This window comes from Rattus norvegicus, chromosome 1, assembly GCF_036323735.1.
Source record: "Rattus norvegicus strain BN/NHsdMcwi chromosome 1, GRCr8, whole genome shotgun sequence".
Classification (NCBI taxonomy): domain Eukaryota; kingdom Metazoa; phylum Chordata; class Mammalia; order Rodentia; family Muridae; genus Rattus; species Rattus norvegicus.
The window spans coordinates 191,827,602-191,845,975 of NC_086019.1; the positions used below are offsets into that span (position 1 = coordinate 191,827,602).

Here is an 18,374-nt window from a genome sequence, read left to right on the forward strand (position 1 = left end):
CCTCCTGCCCCAGCTAATTTTGAAGATGTAGCACCTACAGGGAGTGGAGAACCAGGGGCTGCCCGGGAGTCACCAAAGGCCAATGGACAGAACCAGGTGAGCCTGGAATGGAAGCTTATAGCTTATGGGGGAGGGAAGGTGCTCAGACATGAAGACCAGTGTGAGGGCAAGCTCAGGGAGCTCTAGCAGGTGCTGTCTGTGACTCTCCTCCATACCCCACAGGCTTCTCCATGTTCTTCCGGAGAAGATATGGAGATCTCTGATGATGACAGGGGTGGCTCACCACCTCCAGCCCCAACACCCCCACAGCAGCCACCGCCGCCTCCGCCTCCACCGCCTCCCCCTCCTCCTCCCTACCTTGCCTCCCTTCCCCTAGGCTATCCTCCCCACCAACCTGCCTACCTCCTCCCACCCCACCCAGATGGCCCACCACCCCCTGAGTACCCTCCACCACCCCCACCACCACCCCACATCTATGACTTTGTGAACTCCCTGGAACTTATGGATCGACTTGGGGCACAGTGGGGAGGGATGCCCATGTCCTTCCAGATGCAGACCCAGATGTTAACACGGCTCCACCAATTACGGCAGGGCAAGGGATTGACTGCAGCCTCAGCTGGTCCTCCTGGCGGGGCCTTCGGCGAGGCCTTCCTCCCTTTTCCACCTCCACAAGAGGCAGCCTATGGCTTGCCCTATGCTCTGTACACACAAGGGCAAGAAGGTCGTGGGGCGTACTCCCGGGAGGCCTACCACTTGCCCTTGCCTATGGCAGCCGAGCCCCTGCCCTCTTCCTCAGTCTCGGGAGAGGAGGCCCGGCTGCCTCATCGGGAGGAAGCAGAGATAGCAGAAAGCAAGGCCCTACCGTCAGCAGGCACAGTGGGTCGTGTGCTGGCCACCCTTGTCCAAGAGATGAAGAGCATTATGCAGCGAGACCTTAACCGAAAGATGGTCGAGAATGTGGCCTTTGGAGCCTTTGACCAGTGGTGGGAGAGCAAGGAAGAGAAGGCCAAGGTGAGGAGGTCTAGTGCTGGGTCTGTTGGCATGTTCGGTTTTTGTTTGTTTGTTTGCTGAAAGAGATAGACCTTTGACTTCCCTAGATTGCCCAATTCAAAGTAGGGAGAAGAGAAAATGAAATGGATGGATAGTAAGGCTGTGGGAATTATGGGGTAGGGAATTATGACACAGAGCAAAAGGTGAGCATGGGCCTGTGTCAGAAGAGCTTTGTCCTGGCTTCTCTGCTGCTTTACAGTGAACTGAACATGAACACGTTTCTGGGCTTGCATTTAGTTCTACCATTTGTAGCCTGGTAAGCATTAGTAACTGTTTCCTGGGGGTGGATGGCCTGGATTATCAGACTTGAGACACTGCTTTAACTTGCCAGAGGTTGCTAGTGTTAGCACAGTGATAATGCATGCTGCTGTTCCTGAGCACACTCTTGCTTCTTGGGCAGGAGGTTATACCTGTGCTCTGGGTTCTTCAGCTTGGCCTCCCTACTATTTGCAGCCATTCCAGAATGCAGCCAAACAGCAAGCCAAGGAAGAGGACAAAGAAAAGATGAAGCTCAAAGAGCCCGGCATGCTGTCCCTCGTAGACTGGGCCAAGAGTGGCGGTATCACAGGCATTGAGGCCTTTGCCTTTGGGTCAGGGCTGCGAGGGGCCCTGCGGTTGCCTTCATTCAAGGTATCCAGGAATTTATTGGTGGGGAAGCTGGTGGGCCTCCCTTCCCAGTGGTGGGAAATGGTGTATGGGAGTGGGGTGAGGCTGTGGATGGTGATGGTTGAGGTGTTTTTTGTTTTTAATTTTTCCTCCCTTTTCCTCATTCTTGTCTCTGTTTGAGCTAAGTAGGCCCTATCTTTCTGCATCTGCCAGGTAAAACGGAAAGAGCCATCAGAAATTTCAGAGGCCAGTGAGGAAAAGAGGCCCAGGCCCTCTACTCCAGCTGAGGAAGATGAAGATGGTAAGTAGGCAGAAGGAAAAGGCTGGTCTCCTTGGTCTAATAGGAAACAAAAGGAGAGGTGAAGAGGTCAGGGTATCTCTGAGGGAAAGGCTCTCTTGATGCAGAGTGAAAGTGAATGGAAGGCATTCCAGAGGCATCAGAGTATCAGTCAGTCTTCTTGCATTTTAGTTATGGTTCTTTTCTCTGCTGTGCTGACATAAGTGTTTTTGTGTCTTGGTGTTTGCAACTACAAAGTAGGAATTTCATTGTCTAGAATCAGAACCTGAAGAATTATCTATCCAGGTTCACTACCCAGTGCTTCTGTTGTGCAGCCTTCCTAGTCTGCTGAAGTCTGGGCTTTTGATTGGTAGCTTATGGTACTCGAGGCTACTTATTGAGTCAGATGTGTCTCCCTGAAGAACTCCCTGCCTTATATTATTTCTTGGTCCAAATAAAACAAGTTGGCGTCCTCTTTCACCCAGCTTAGAAAATGATCAAAGAAAATGTGTGGGGTGTACTTCAAATTGTATAACATGCCAGTGTGTTCCAGTTTCCGGACTGAGTAAGGGGGCCCTGTTAGTACAGTGGGCAATAGTGTTCCTTGCCTCCAGGATGGCAGAGCAGTAACTACTGATAGATTGCAACTGCTCTGACTTCCTCTTGCAGATCCTGAGCGAGAGAAGGAAGCTGGAGAACCAGGACGTCCAGGGACCAAGCCTCCGAAGCGAGATGAAGAACGAGGCAAGACCCAAGGCAAACACCGGAAATCCTTTGCTCTGGACAGTGAAGGGGAGGAGGCATCCCAGGAGTCTTCCTCAGAGAAGGTAAGATGCTAGCTAGGCACCTGGTGTTGCCTTTCCTGAAGCTGGCACAGCCAGCTTCTCCCTGAGGTGGAACCCAGTGTCGTTATCCTGTTAGTGTCAGTTTGTCTTGTTTCTTAAGGATGAGGATGATGATGAGGAAGATGAGGAAGATGAAGAGCGGGAAGAAGCTGTGGATGCCACCAAGAAGGAAGCAGAGGCATCAGATGGTGAGTACAGGCCATTGAGTAGAGTTCAGGTTTGGGGATGAAGGGATTATCCTCTCTGGTTTGTCTTTTTCTAAATGTTTGTGACTTTCCTGCTGGACTTCTGGCCATTCTTGCCCTTTGCAATGACAGTTGTTTCTGCAATGTCCATTGAAATCCTGGGACTCTTTAGAACGTGAACCCCTTTAATTCAGAATATTCCCTTTTCTGAAACCAGTCTCTCTGTGGATAGCTCTGCACAGTCTGTTTCTTTCCCCAGGTCCTCGAGGTGAAGGGTATGCTTTCTCCTCTTGCCCTTTGATACTACCAATCTGGATGATCTCATCTTAGAGCTGCTTTTCCTGTAAGGCCGAGCCACCAGTCTGTTCCTTTCTTTTCCCTTCATCTCTTCTGCCATCAACAGACACTCTTCCGCCTAATTGTGTGTCTGTTGGCTTCTACAGATTGTACATGGTTTAGTGATCTGCATTCCTTCAGAAGTATGTATTGAGGGACTGGAAAGAGATAGCACAGTGTTTAATAGAACTAACTGCTTTTTACAGAGGACCCACGTTTGGTTTCCAGAACCTACATGGTAGCTCACAACTGCCCTTAACTTCATTTCCAGGAGATCCAACACATTCTTTTCAATTCCACAGACATACGGCACACATACATACACTCAAGCATACACATAAACTAAATAATTTTTTTTTCTTTTTTTTTGGAGCTGGGGACTGAACCCAGGGCCTTGAGCTTGCTAGGCAAGCGCTCTTCCACTGAGCTAAATCCCCAACCCCTAAATAATTTTTTTTAGAAGAAATGTACATTAAAACCTTTCTCTCTCTCTCTCTCTCTCTCTCTCTCTCTGTCTGTGTGTGTGTGTGTGTGTGTGTGTGTGTGTGTGTGTGTGTGTGTGTGTTTTAAAGATTTATTTACTATATATGAGTACACTGTAGCTGTCTTGAGACACGCCAGAAGAGGGCATCAGATCACATTACAGATGGTTGTGAGCCACCATGTGGTTGCTGGGATTTGAACTCAGGACCTCTGGAAGAGCAGTCAATACTCTGAACCTCTGAGCCATCTCTCCAGCCCATGTGTGTGTGTTTTAAGAACTTCAGACAAAGTCTTGATGCAGACAAGATGTGGTTCTGCTTTTAAGAACTTGTTGGGGGTTGGGGATTTAGCTCAGTGGTAGAGTGCTTGCCTAGCAAGCGCAAGGTCCTGGGTTCGGTCCCCAGCTCCGAAAAAACGAAAAGAAAAAAAAAAAAAGAACTTGTTGGAGGAGACTAGAAAAAGGGCAAGAGACAGGTTACACAAGTCCCTGTGTCATTACACAGATTACATTTTAAGGACACTGAAATAGGGCAGTAACTTCTAATAGTTAGACCCGAGGAAAGAGCCACTGTTGTCTGCATGGCAGTCAGGGAATTCCTCGGAAACACTGTTTTCAGAGTGACTGGGGATGATAGCAGTGATGATCTTGAGGTCTCACTGAAGAAGCACAGGATCAGGTTACCTGCTAAGAATGAAGACAGCTCCCTCCTCTTGGTCCTTTGGCTCCTCTCTCTTCAGGTCCTACATGCATTTTGAATTTGTCACCTTTGCTCTTCTGTTCTGCTTTTCTCGTTTAGGTTCTTAGGCACAGGGTCTTTAGCCCAGGAGGGTCTTACTTTTGTATCCTTTTCTAGTTGTTCTACCTAAACAGTGCTAAGATTACAAATAGGTCATCGTGCCAAACATGCAAACATGCAGGCAGTGCTGGGGATCGAACCTTTGGCTTCATGCTAGACTAACATCCTACCACTGACCTGTAGCCCCCAGCTTCTCTGCTGCAGTCTTGACTGATTTCTACCTCTATTTCCTTCCTTCTGTTCTAATTTTTCGAAACTGCTAATAAAATTGTCTTTTCTAAAATGTACTCTCCTCTCTACATAGTCTTTGCTTGACTCCCTGTTTTCTGCTAAAGTGACCTACAGGCCATTTGTATAGTCAGAAGTCTAGACCCTGCACATACGTTCTTTTCAGTTAGTCTCACCTTGTTCTAGTTTCTCCCCCCACTACCACCTTCTGTTTATTCCATTATGAATTCATCAGTACATCTGTTTTTTCTCTCCCCCCTTTCTCTCTCCCTGGCCTCATTGACTTAGCCTTTCAGGTGCTAGAATTACAGCCCTTTCCCATTATGCTTCTTTGGGGTTTCTTACTGCTCTCTCACCCAATACCAATCTTCAGTAAGTGTGGTGTATATAATGTTGTAAGGCTATGCCATGGTATGTGTGTGTGTTGTTCCACCATGCGAGTTTTAATGATCAAACTCAGGTCAACAGTTTGACAACAGGGGCCTACTAAGCTATCTTGCTGACATCTTGGGGTTTTTTTTGTTTGTTTGTTTGTTTTTTGTCTGTTTGTTTGTTTGTTTTGTTTTGTTTTTGAGGAAAAGTCTCAGGTAGCCCATCTCGACCCCTAATTTGGTATATAGATGACCATGACCTTCAACCAATTCATCTTTTTTTTTAAGATTTTATTTATATGAATATATATATGCATATATATTATATTATATATTATATTTATATATATATATATATTATATATATTATATATTATATATATATACACATACATACATATACACACACACACACACACACACACACACACACACACACATACACTGTCTGTGTCTTCAGACACACCAGAAGAGGGCATCAGATCTCATTACAGATGGTTATGAGCCACCATGTGGTTGCTGGGATTTGAACTCAGGACCTCTGGAAGAGCAGACAGTGGTATTAACCACTGAGCCATCTCTCCAGTCCCCCAACCAGTCTTCTGCCTCCACCTCCAGATTTCTGGTATTCCATGTACCACTACCGCTTACTTTTTTCTTTTAATTATTTTTGGTCTTTCAAGACAGGGTTTCTCTTTGTAGCCTTGGATATCCTGGAACTCACTCTGTAGACCAGGATGACCTCAAATCACAGAGATCCACTTGCCTCTGCCTCCTGAGTGCTAAGATTAAACACCTACTTTCAAGGCATGTACTGTTTATTCCAGAATTCTTTCTGAGTCTATTTTCTACAGACACACTGGTGGTCTAGGCCAACTGCTTGCCAGTCTCCAGGTTCGTCAGCCGGTTGGTCAGTTGGTCTGTTTCTCTGTTCGTCCATCCATCTGTCCTGGAACTCTCTCTCTGTAGACCGGGTCTTCATCTCCATTTCTTTGTGATAGACTATCACCTTGGTTTTAGCATTTCCTTAGGCGGGGACCTTCCCAGACTTGTTTCTTCAAGCAGAATCCAGGCCTTTCTTTCCTTCATTCTCTAGTTCCTTATACTGATGTTTGTCACTGTGAACACATACTTGCTTATTTAACTTCTTGGGCTTCCAGCACCTGGCCTAGAGCCTCACATCCAGAGTACTTAGTGAATGATCCCCCTCTTGACCACTGATTACCCCTTGTGGATTTCCAGGTGAGGATGAGGACGGCGACTCGTCCTCCCAGTGCTCTCTGTATGCTGATTCAGACGGTGAAGATGGTAGCACGTCGGACTCCGAGAGCGGTAGCTCCTCTTCCTCTCCATCATCGTCATCCTCATCTTCCTCATCTTCCTCATCAGAGTCCTCCTCTGAAGAAGAAGAACAGTCAGCAGTCATTCCCTCAGCTTCACCACCTCCCAGAGAAGTTCCAGAGCCCCTTCCAGCTCCTGATGAAAAGCCTGAGACAGACAGGGTTGTAGACTCCCCTGTCATGCCTCTCCCTGAAAAGGAAACAACATCCACACAGCCTGCAGGTAGGTGGCATGGGACAGATGCTATGACTAAGATATATGTTCATCGGTGTCTTAGAGAATGGTCTCCACCTACAGTCTATCCCTGGGGTGCTTTGTCTGTGTGGAGCAGTTAAATGGGCACATAGTAACACTAGTTCGTAGCTGAGCTCCGGTAGCCTTGTGTAGTCCTTGTTACTCTATAGCACATGCATATGATGGTCCTACTGCAGGGACCATTTATTCATACAGTAGAGTAGAGTTTATTGAGCACTACTACTCCTACTACCAGGAGCAGTACAAGATGTGATGTGTCTGATGGGCACTGTTCTCATCCTCATAAAGCTTTCAGTCTACAGGGAAATAAGGCCAGTTAAGCAATAAATGCATAGAAATAACTATAATTTCAACCCAATAAGTTCTATGAAGAAAGAGTACAAGGAACTCAGATTCCTGAGGGCATCTGTGGGCCTGGGAACATCCTCCTGCTGAAGCACAGTTGAGCTAGAGTCTGGATAGAACAATGAGGAGGGAGGAACGGGCAGATAGACATGCTCTACATAAGGTCCAGAACAGCAAGTTAGAAGGCTTGGAAGAAAGCTCACCCTTGGGTAGGTTGGAAATTTAGGGCGCAAGGTGGCCAGAACTGTAGAAGTCGGTGATGACCAGCCCTGCAAAATGCAGAACCCATGTAAGGAATTTTGTCTCTGCTTTGAGGGCCATTGGAAGCTATGACTAGATAATGGTGATTTGAAAGATGCTTTACAAAGAAGAGTGAGAGAGGAGCCTCTGGAGAGGCCAGAAAGATGAAGGATGGGAAGCTGGGACTTATTCATCCCTCGTAATTAACATTCCCGGCATCTACGGCAACTCATACTACTCCCAAATCTCTGGGCAGCTGAAGGCCACTTAGAAAGCATTGTTCTTCTTCCATTTTGGGGGCCACATTTATGTTTCAAGAAGACCATTGTGGCAGGAAAAGAGGAAGGAAGATAAGAGTAGCATTAGAGAGGATACAGATAAAATAAAGTCTGGGATAGGGATACAGCCCAGTAGGTAAAATGCTTGTCACACAAGCCCAAGAACCTTTGAGTTTCATTTGTAACACCTACCTGAAAGTGTGGTGGCTTGCATTTGTAACCCTAGGTTTAGAAAAGTAGAAACATCCCTGGGGCTGAACTCCTTGTCCCAGTGAAAGACCCTATCTCAAAACCCCAAAATGGACAGTTGAGAACCTACACTTGGGTTCAGAGACAGAAAATTAGTAGAAATGGAGGAAGACAGAGATAGATAACTTATAATACTATATGCCAGGAAAGGATGGACTTTTAGTAAAGTGACCTAGGATTACAGGCACTGATGACCTGGAGTTGAGTGGAGATCTCTGCCCCTCCAGTTAGAAACATTAGCAATTGGGAAGAACAGGCTGCCCAAGAGCAGTGAGAGCATTGGTGTGAACTCAGCTGTTCACTCACTCTGGAGAACACAGGATGAGAGAGGGTAGGCAGGGGTGAGGTAAGGGACAGGTATGCTTTGTATGTCAAGCTAAGCACCACTTTAAAAGGATGGTAATAAAAACCTGGTGTTGTGGTTGTGTACTTCTATAATCCCAGTACTGGGGAAGTGAAGGCAGGAAGGTCAAAAGCTCAGGGTCATCCCTAGCTACACAGTGAGTTAGAAGGCAGCCTAGAGAGACACATATGAGGCATTCTTTTTCTTTTCCTTTTTAAAATGTGTTTGTGTGAGTGTTTATATATACGTCTATTTACCACATGCATACAGTACCCATGGAGACCAGATGAGGGTGTCAGAATTATATGTAGTTGGGTGCTGGGAATTTGACCTGGGTCCTGTGTAAAAACAAGAGAACATTCTTAACCACAGAGCCATTTCTCCAACTTCTCTATCTTTCAAAAAGGAGTGGGATGCTAGAAAGATGGTTCAGTGGTTGTAATCATCAGTGGCTCTTGCAGAGGAATCAAGTTTCATTCCCAGGGCTCCTAGCACCCATATGGGACCTAACAACCGTCTGTGATTCTCATTTTAGGGGAGTCACAGGCAGGGAAAGCAACCATGTATAGAAAAGTTTTTTGTTTTGTTTTCTAAAGGAAGGAGTAGTCAGGTATGGTGTCACAGGGGTATAGTCCCAGCTGCTTGAAAATCGGGCAGGAGGATATCAAGTTTGAGGCTACTCAGGGCTAATCTAAGCATTTTAGCAAGACCCTGTATCTAAATAAAATTTTACAAAGGGCTAGCAATCTAGCTCAGTGTGGCATGCATGAGGTTCAGTGTCCAGTACTAACTGGATGGGTGGTGGGTGGATGGATAGATACAGGAAGGAAAGAAAGAGAGAGAAAGAAAGAATGAATTAGAAAAGGCAGAATTAGACCATGTTATGGGGCCACAGGAGAAGTTACAATAAGATAGAAGTGTCTTGGACCTGATAGGTCATTAGAATTACAAGTTTCAGGTGAATGGTTTAGATGGAAGGCAAGCGTTAAGGGATGGAGCTGGCTTGGACTAAGCAGCAGTTTTGGTGGTGTCAGTCAGTGACAGCCATGAGGGAGAAAACTGGGAGGACTGACTTAACTGTGAGGACTGACTTCTAGGGCCTTGTTTCTAAAAATCTTGGAATATAGGAGAGCAATTCCCAGGAAAAAAGTAGCTGTAGTGCCTGCGGGCTGTATCACAATTGTAGCATAAGTTGAAGGCCTGAGGCAGGGAGGGAGCTCAGAGAGATCTGTGAAGAAGCAGAGTTGGATGCTAAGTTGTGTAGTTTGCCAAGACCCACATGACATCCAGAGCCGAGGTGCAACAACTGAAGGACCTTTCAGTGCTCCCAGGTAAGGAGCCCTCAGCTTGAGGCAGAGTGCACAGCTGATCCCTGCCTGCCCAGTCAGACATGGTACTGACTGCCATTTAGTTCCAAAAATGTTAGAACCAATTGCTAAAGTTCTTATAAAAACAGGCTAAAATTCCAGTGTTTTATGGGATTCCTTCCCTCCCTCCTTTTCCAAGTTTAACTCTACTAGATTGATTTGATTGGTTATCCTGTTTGAACAACAGCTTCCTGGGCTTATCTGTCTGCTCTGAGTTTTCCCCATACCTGACCTGGACATATTCCTTTGTCAGCTGGAATAATGAACAGGTACAGAGCCCCATTCTGTTCAGGGAGCTCACAGAACTGAGAATGGTGTGAGCAGGAGAGAGGCAAGCAGCATCCCCTGTGTAACAAAAGGTTTGTACAGATATAAGCACGAGTGCACTAGATGGAAGCTGAGGCAGAACAGGATAGAACTTGATGAAATGAGGCTCCTTGCTCTAGGATAGTTGAGCCCATGTCTCCTACCCTGCCAGTTTTGTCTGATGGGGTCTTTGCCCATGTGTTTCCATCCTTAGGTCCTGCTGAAGAACCACCTCCTAACATACCACAGCCTCCCCCGGAGCCACCAGCTGGACCTCCAGACCCTCCCCCACGCCTGGATGAGCGCCCCTCTTCTCCTATTCCTCTCCTACCCCCACCCAAGAAACGCCGGAAAACTGTTTCCTTCTCTGCTACAGAGGAGGCACCAGTCCCAGAACCTTCCACAGCCTCTCCACTGCAGGCCAAGTCTCCTGGTCCAGTCTCTCGAAAAGTTCCCCGGGTTGTAGAGCGGACCATTCGTAACCTACCCCTGGACCATGCATCTCTGGTCAAGAGTTGGCCTGAGGAGGTGGCCCGAGGGGGTAGGAATCGAGCTGGAGGTCGTGTCCGCTCTACTGAGGAAGAAGAGGCCACTGAGTCAGGGACAGAAGTAGACTTGGCAGTACTGGCTGACCTAGCCCTGACCCCAGCTCGTCGTGGGTTGGCTGCCATACCCACTGGTGACGACTCAGAGGCCACAGAGACCTCAGATGAGGCTGAGCGCCCAAGCCCTCTACTCAGCCACATTCTCTTAGAACACAACTATGCCCTAGCCATCAAGCCCCCGCCTACCACACCAGCACCTCGGCCCCTGGAGCCAGCTCCTGCCCTTGCTGCACTCTTCAGTTCTCCAGCTGATGAGGTCTTGGAGGCCCCTGAGGTGGTGGTGGCTGAGGCAGAAGAGCCAAAGCAACCTCTGCAGCAGCAGCAGCATCCAGAGCAGGAAGGAGAGGATGAGGAAGAAGATGAAGAAGAGGAGTCCGAGTCTTCAGAGAGCAGCAGCAGCAGCAGTAGCAGTGATGAGGAAGGGGCAATCAGGAGGCGCAGCCTCCGCTCCCACACTCGAAGAAGGCGGCCACCACTCCCACCCCCACCCCCACCGCCTCCTTCCTTTGAGCCAAGGAGTGAATTTGAGCAAATGACCATCTTATATGATATTTGGAACTCAGGCCTGGACTTAGAAGACATGAGCTATTTGCGACTCACATATGAGCGGCTGCTGCAGCAAACCAGTGGCGCTGACTGGCTTAATGACACCCACTGGGTCCATCACACAAATATCCTGAGCCACAGAGCCCATTTTATTTGAACCCTTGAGTAAGACACGGGGCTGAGGCTTTCCTTGGGGTCATGTGGCTAGAAATGTTATCCTCAGGTCATTCCTAGGGCTGCACTGGCCTCCTGTCTATATTACTTACTGTGTCTTGCTTAGCCTTGGGGTTCTCCAGCTGCCAGCTGTCTTTCCCCTCTGCCTTGTGTCTCTTCTGATAGAAAGGTAAGGTCTAGACTTGCCTTCTCCAGTCTCCCATTGCCATCAGACAAGCAACCCTGTGGATAGGGCCTGGGTTGGACAGGAGGTGTGGGCCCCGAGAGACTGGCCAGTGAGGAACCTGTTCTTTTCCTTAACACCCTGCACTCACCAACCTAAGCACTCCAAAGCGCAAACGTCGGCCCCAAGATGGGCCCCGGGAGCATCAGACAGGCTCTGCACGCAGTGAAGGTTACTACCCCATCAGCAAGAAGGAGAAAGACAAATACTTGGATGTGTGCCCTGTCTCAGCCCGGCAGCCGGAAGGTGTAGACACTCAGGTAGCCCTACTATGAGTCCTCCCTAGTTTACTACCTCCTTTCTGTCCTTCAAACTATCACCACCTCCTTGTCTTGCTCACAGGGGACTAATCGGGTACTTTCTGAGCGGCGGTCAGAGCAGCGGCGGTTACTAAGCGCTATTGGCACTTCAGCCATCATGGATAGTGATCTGCTAAAGCTAAATCAGCTCAAGGTCAGGAGGGGAAACTGGAAGAGGGAGGAGACCCAGTGAAAAAAACTACAGCAAGGAGAGTTGTCCCTGTGGGATTCTTTGAAACAAGGAGGGCTGAAGGGAAGGGACGGGAAGGTGCAAATTTGCAGGAGCATCCAGCAGTTAAAGCTACCTTCTGTCCCCTAGTTCCGGAAGAAGAAACTCCGATTTGGCCGGAGCCGTATCCATGAGTGGGGTCTGTTTGCCATGGAACCCATTGCAGCTGACGAGATGGTGATAGAATATGTTGGCCAGAACATCCGCCAGGTGAGGTTCCACTCCCAGCACCAGGCCAGTTGCTGACTGGACAATAGCACGGCATTTCACCCTACCTCATCTGTTCCTGCCAGACCCTGTGGGTCACCCTCCCACCCTGGTGTCTCCAGCTCAGTGGCCTTTCTAGTTGGACTGGATTATTAATAGTGAAACCCAATGCCACATTTTTTTTTATTAATCATTCCATTCATTTACATCTCAAACGATATCCCACTTCCCGGTTACCCCCTCTACCACACACCTCTCCCCCAAATGCCACAATTTTATAATGGTGATATTTTGTATAGAGCCTCCCTCGTTGCTACCACTGCCACTCCCCCAGGGAACACTGAACAGCAATGATATTAAAAGATGGTGTTTGATACTAGAGGGTGATAGGTATTGTGGGGACCTGGAACCTCCCAGAGAGCTAAAGGGTAATGAATTCCCAGGGCAGTTGGATGTGTGTGTTCTTGTTCCTGGGATACTATGTCCAAAGGCTCAGAAGCTACAGTCCCTTAGGATAAGGCCAAAACATCTGTTCAGGCAACCTAGTCAGGGCCAGTGACGGGTATGAGCCTGGAAAAGTGGCCTTGTGGATGGAGAATGGCTCGGAAGCTCTGCAAGCAAGGAGCTGGCCTGTGAGGAAAGGAGTTCATGTGGGCTGGCCTCAGTGGGACATAATGGCAAATCAGAGCCAAGGTATGGATGAGATAGTGGCAGCAGAGGTGACAGGGATCTAGCCTGTGGGTTCAAAGTAGTTGTCAGCCAGGTAGTTGGCTGTGAGGGGTAAAAATAAGGTGGTGAGGCCTTCTCTGGCCATCCCCATTAACCTCTAAGAATGTGGTTGAGCAGAAGGAACAGAAGTGTGATCAAGATTTGTTCCTGCGCATACGTGAGGCTCAGGGCTCTGCAAAGCGGTGAGGTCACCTAGTGAGAGTGTGGCAATTGCATTAACCGATTTCCTAGGAGTAGCAGCCCCTTACAGAACAAGGCCTTTGTCCTGGCACAGACCATCTGCCATCTGCTCTCACCAGCTGCCCAGTAGGTGCCTATATAGGAAGGCTAGTCCTAGGAAAGATTCAATTCAAGGCATGGTCACTGCCGTTTCAGAAGCTGCCCCGGGCCCACAGCATGCTAGGGGCTCTACTATGGCCACACGGTTCTCAGAAGAGCCAGTGCTGGTTTCCCCAGAGTCCCTAGATTGGGTGGAAGCAGGTAGACCTGGATGCAGGCCCAATCAGCATGACCCCAAGGGCTTGTGGCTTGGCCAGAGGGGAGCAGGTCTAGCCCGTGCAGTGGCTGGAGTCTCAGTGATGTGTGTCTATCCCCTCAGATGGTAGCAGACATGCGGGAGAAGCGCTATGTTCAGGAGGGCATTGGCAGCAGCTACCTTTTCCGGGTGGATCACGACACCATCATTGATGCCACCAAGTGTGGCAATCTTGCCAGGTTCATCAACCACTGCTGCACGGTGCGCTCAGGGCTGGGCCGGCCAGGGCTGGGCAGGGCTGGGCAGGGCTGGGCAGGGGGGAGGTGGGGTTGTGGCTCACACTGTCCCTCCTGCAGCCCAACTGCTATGCTAAGGTGATCACCATTGAGTCTCAGAAGAAGATCGTGATCTACTCAAAGCAGCCCATTGGCGTGGATGAGGAGATCACCTATGACTACAAGTTCCCACTAGAAGACAACAAGATTCCATGTCTGTGTGGCACTGAAAGCTGCCGTGGCTCCCTCAACTGAGGTGGGGCAGGACCGGTGCCCTCACCCCTATTTATTCCCCCTTGGTGCCCTAAGCTCCCAGCACCCCCAGCCTTATTGGGCTCAGCAGGGCCCACTGCCCCCACCTCCACATGTGGGATAGGGAGCCCTGAGTCCAGCAAGGGAGCCTCAGTCCTTTGAGGTTAACTTCTGCCTTCCCTATACCCCATGCCCAACCGCCCTCTTAATTTTTTTTTCTTTGCGAAGAAGAAGCTGTAAATGTTTTGTAGCTGCCAGCAGCTGTTTCCTGTGGAAACCTGGGGTACCAGCCTGTATAGATGCTATTCTTGGGGGCTGCATAGCCCTTTGCTTCATGTTAATGGGGACTTCCCCTTCTGCCCTATGTGCACCCCTCCCCAGTTTAGGGGTCTCTGGGGCAGTGGCCATGTTCTCCCCCTGGGGGGGCCTTTGGCCCCTAGTCCTGGGAACTCTGTGCCTGGAACCCTGCCTCATCTGTTCCTGCCAGACCCTGTGGGTCACCCTCCCACCCTGGTGTCTCAGGGCTCTGGCTCAGTAGGCCAGGATGGTGGGGGGCAGGCCCTTCTTGTTGGGCTGGACTGTACATAGTGTTAATAGTGAAACCCAACACCACATTTTTATAATTGTGATTAAACTTTATTGTACAAAAATGCCTGGTCAGTATCTTTGGGAAGAGCAGATTGGGGGATGCAAGTTGACACTGGGTGAAGCAAAGAGAGGAAAAATGATGGCCTGGAGTTTGGGTGAATCAACCTGCAGACACAGTGCTGCTCTGGACCAACCACCTAATAGGCTGCAACAACCATGCCACTATCACCATGGACGCCAGCCAGAGTTATATAAGATCAGGTTTACCTCACTCTTCCTCCCCAGAACCACAGCGGGTGGTTCTATTGGGAAACCCACAGGAGGGAAGGACCAAGGTTACATAGCAGTGATGAGGTACCCTGTCTGCTCTACCCCACTATCCCTAAATACTTCACATTACCAAGTGGGCAGGTGCCCCTGGAGGGTGGACTGGCCACCAGGGGGCACTCTGGCAAGAGAATTCCCTCCAAACTGCCTTGCCCGCCCCTAGGGGTGGAGGCTGGCTGGTCTCCTTCCTGGAATGAGCCAGGAGGGAGGAGCGAGCGGAAGGAAGGAAGCCTGTGTGCATCTAGCTGGTCCACCAGTCCAGGACACAACATCTCCCAGTGGCCAGTTTGGGCGCCCTGGGACTTCCTACAGGTAGGCAGAGGTGGTACTGAGGCCCGGCTGGCTCTTCTCTTACTTGTTCTGAACCCTTCCAACCTCCCTGTCCAACTCCTTGCTTTCTCTGCCTATCCTTGCTATCTTTGCCTATCTAGTCATTTTTTCCATCTGTCTCAGTCCCTAATCCCTTTCTGTGTCCAATTCTAGTGACTCAGCAGTTAGGGTCAGAGGGCAGGGAGCCTTAGTGCTACAAGCACAGGAAACGAACCCACAGCTACTGCTCAGCCTCTCCACCCACCCACTGCTCCCACCTAATAGCTCTCTTCTAGGAACAGTGGAGCAGCTGGGCAGGCAATTCTAGTGAGCTAAATTCTCTTCCCACAGCTGGCCATGGCAGACTCTGCACAGGTGCCAGCACTGGTATACCTGGTCACAGGTGGCTGTGGCTTCCTGGGGGAGCATATTGTTCGAATGCTGCTGGAGTGGGAGCCCAGGCTCCGGGAGCTGCGTGTCTTTGACCTGCACCTGAGTTCTTGGCTGGAGGAGCTGAAAACAGGTGACTGGAGTGAGGCAGTGAGGAGGAGGGAGGTCCCATCCCTTCCCAAACTGGGATACCTCAGCTTGTGGAAAAGATGATTTCTGTGTTTGTTCTCCACCCCACACAGGGTGAGTCATTGGTTCACGTGGCTCCCAGGGTATATGCAGGCCAAACTCAGCAGCTGGCTAAGACTCCAGCCCTGACACTGCCTCGCATCTCTCCACCAGGGCCTGTGCAGGTGACTGCCATCCAGGGGGATGTGACTCAGGCCCACGAGGTGGCAGCAGCCATGGCTGGATCTCATGTGGTCATCCATACAGCTGGGCTGGTAGATGTGTTTGGGAAGGCCAGTCCAGAGACCATCCACAAAGTCAATGTGCAGGGTGAGGTGCTACCTACCTGTTAATCCCCAGTGTGTGGCCTGACTCTGGCCAGTGATTTTTATGCAAGGACCTGCCTGTCCTTTTGATAACCTTGTCCATTCATTGCTGTCCCACCCTGTCCTGACCTGAGGTGGTTCCCCTTGGACACTGGGTGGGGTGGAAGGAAATCAAGAGGCAGGAAGACACAGCTTGCATCTGACCCTTCCCTTCACAGGCACACAGAATGTGATTGACGCTTGTGTGCAGACCGGGACTCGGCTCCTGGTCTACACGAGTAGCATGGAAGTGGTAGGGCCTAATGTCAAGGGCCACCCCTTCTACAGGTGAGCTTAGCCCCACGTAATCTCAGAGCCCCCTTTTCCCTCCAGCACTGATCTTTTCTCTCCCCCACTCTAGGGGCAATGAAGACACCCCATATGAGGCCATCCACAGGCATCCCTACCCATGTAGCAAGGCCCTCGCTGAGCAGTTGGTCCTCGAGGCCAATGGAAGGAAGGTACACAGCAAAGACTGGGGTGCAGAGGCAGAGCCCGACTCCCAGGCTGCTTTGCACCCATCTCCAGCCATAGTGGGGAGGGTGGGCACATCTTCCAACATCTCCCTCTGCCACCAGGTCAATGGAGGGCTACCCCTGGTGACATGTGCCCTTCGACCCACGGGCATTTATGGTGAAGGTCATCAGGTCATGAGAGACTTCTATCACCAGGGACTGCGCTTTGGAGGTCGGCTGTTTCGGGCCATCCCAGCTTCCGTGGAGCATGGTCGGGTCTACGTTGGTAAGGACAGGGAAAGGCAAGGGGAAGGCAGGGCGAGAGGACTGGCTCTGAAGGCGGCAGAGGCACGAGTGTATGCCTGGCCCCACGAGGGCAGGCAGACAGTGACTCAGGCAGACGGTGGGCATGTGGGCATTTTCTGCATGAGTTGTAAAGGAAAAAGTATCCACAGCAGTCGGGAGGGCCGACATAAAAACATGTCCTAGGTTCTGCCAAACACTGAAGCAATGGGAGCAACAGCTCCGCTGGGAAAGGGGTAGCATCTACATGGGAACCAAGTAGCTTCAGGACACCCAGGAGGGCTATGGCTACAGGGCCTTGGAAAGAGGCAACCTTGACTCTAGAGAGGTGTGGGCAAAATCTACATGGGGCAGACTAGAGGACTGGACCAAGGCCAGCTTCTCTCCCTCCTTCCCTACTGGTAGGCAATGTGGCTTGGATGCATATACTGGTGGCCCGAGAGCTGGAGCAGCGGGCAGCACTCATGGGTGGCCAGGTGTATTTCTGCTATGATAAGTCACCTTATAAAAGCTACGAGGACTTCAACATGGAGTTTCTGAGTCCCTGTGGACTTCGGCTGATAGGCACCCACCCACTGCTGCCCTACTGGCTACTGGTGCTGCTGGCTGCCCTCAACGCTCTGCTGCAGTGGCTGCTTCGGCCGCTGGTGCTGTACACACCCCTGCTGAATCCCTACACTCTGGCTGTGGCCAACACCACCTTTACTGTCAGCACCAACAAGGCACAGCGCCATTTCGGCTACAAGCCCCTCTTCTCATGGGAAGAGAGCAGGGCCCGCACCATTCACTGGGTGCAGGCCATGGAGGGTTCCGCCTGGTGATGGCAGGGCCAGGAACTGGAGACCACTGTGGCACACTCCAGGTCCTGAGCCCCCAAAAGCCTGGACGGAGAGAAATGGCTACCTTTTGAAGCTGCTGACTCTGCTAGACACATCAGGACTGTGCTATGGACCCTGCCACGTCTGTGCCTGGTTCATATCCCAGTCTCCAAGTTCTAGGACAGAGTCTGGGTGCAGGCCTATCTTTGGTGCCAACTCGGGCCTGCCAGCTAGTTGGCAAAAACTGATTCCTGAATGGTCTCACTACCCCTTCCTGTTTCTAGTTTCTCAAGCAGGGAGGGACAGAGACTCCAGAGGTCTCTTGCTGGCCTGCTTACTCCAGGTACCATTTTCAGACCTGGCTCCTGCCACATCTGGTTCTCCATTTTCTTTTCTTTTTTTTTTTCTTTTTCTTTTTTTTTTATTTTTTTCGGAGCTGGGGACCGAACCCAGGGCCTTGCGCTTGCTAGGCAAGCGCTCTACCACTGAGCTAAATCGTTTTCTTAAGTGTATCTCTTTTAGACATTTTTCTTTTAATTTGCTTTAAAGAAAACTGAAGGAATGAATGGTTTTCCATGTCTTGCCTTCTTAACAAATTCAGCTATGATATTGTTAGCTTCCTCCCTGAGGATGCCAACCTGTATCTGGCCACACCTGGATTAAAATCCTTTGCCAAGTCTGTGTCTGCTTGTTCCCCGACCCATTCACCCAAGCGCCTTCCCTCCCCACGGCGCC

General features: G+C 50.0%; 2 protein-coding genes across 4 annotated transcripts in view; both read left to right on the forward strand.

Moving 5' to 3' along the window:
* The window catches only part of Setd1a (SET domain containing 1A, histone lysine methyltransferase), a 23,416-nt gene extending 8,850 nt beyond the window's left edge, over positions 1 to 14,566 (forward strand). The window contains exons 7-19 of the mRNA NM_001427094.1: positions 1 to 96; positions 223 to 1,011; positions 1,504 to 1,680; positions 1,870 to 1,957; positions 2,603 to 2,760; positions 2,879 to 2,966; positions 6,421 to 6,741; positions 10,117 to 11,178; positions 11,538 to 11,710; positions 11,793 to 11,903; positions 12,069 to 12,188; positions 13,513 to 13,650; positions 13,746 to 14,566. The exon at positions 1 to 96 is cut by the window's left edge and continues 787 nt beyond it. Coding sequence (NP_001414023.1) covers positions 1 to 96; positions 223 to 1,011; positions 1,504 to 1,680; positions 1,870 to 1,957; positions 2,603 to 2,760; positions 2,879 to 2,966; positions 6,421 to 6,741; positions 10,117 to 11,178; positions 11,538 to 11,710; positions 11,793 to 11,903; positions 12,069 to 12,188; positions 13,513 to 13,650; positions 13,746 to 13,919 — 3,495 coding nt within the window. The 3' untranslated portion in view covers positions 13,920 to 14,566. The remainder of the gene's footprint in view (positions 97 to 222; positions 1,012 to 1,503; positions 1,681 to 1,869; positions 1,958 to 2,602; positions 2,761 to 2,878; positions 2,967 to 6,420; positions 6,742 to 10,116; positions 11,179 to 11,537; positions 11,711 to 11,792; positions 11,904 to 12,068; positions 12,189 to 13,512; positions 13,651 to 13,745) is intronic.
* A 520-nt stretch (positions 14,567 to 15,086) lies between these two features.
* Positions 15,087 to 18,318, forward strand: Hsd3b7 (hydroxy-delta-5-steroid dehydrogenase, 3 beta- and steroid delta-isomerase 7). 3 transcript variants are annotated; one of them, NM_001398675.1, is made up of 7 exons: positions 15,087 to 15,143; positions 15,492 to 15,663; positions 15,873 to 16,028; positions 16,243 to 16,351; positions 16,425 to 16,524; positions 16,642 to 16,804; positions 17,227 to 18,318. In NM_001398675.1, exons 2-7 carry the CDS (start codon positions 15,498 to 15,500, stop codon positions 17,640 to 17,642), a joined length of 1,110 nt encoding a protein of 369 aa, NP_001385604.1. In that variant the 5' UTR covers positions 15,087 to 15,143; positions 15,492 to 15,497; the 3' UTR covers positions 17,643 to 18,318. The 3 variants fall into 3 exon arrangements, with proteins under 3 accessions (NP_001385604.1, NP_647545.2, XP_038955467.1); NM_139329.3 differs by having other exon boundaries at positions 16,735 to 16,804; XM_039099539.2 differs by lacking the exon at positions 15,087 to 15,143 and having other exon boundaries at positions 15,634 to 15,773.
* Positions 18,319 to 18,374: the final 56 nt, after the last annotated feature.

Excerpts from the sequence above, each read along its gene's own strand:
- Hsd3b7 (NM_001398675.1), top strand. The coding sequence starts at position 15,498 with ATGGCAGACTCTGCACAGGTGCCAGCACTGGTATACCTGGTCACAGGT. Across the intron at positions 15,664-15,872 it reads GCTGGAGGAGCTGAAAACAG|GGCCTGTGCAGGTGACTGCC; the intron begins GTGACTGGAGTG and ends TCTCTCCACCAG. Across the intron at positions 16,352-16,424 it reads AAGGGCCACCCCTTCTACAG|GGGCAATGAAGACACCCCAT; the intron begins GTGAGCTTAGCC and ends CCCCCACTCTAG.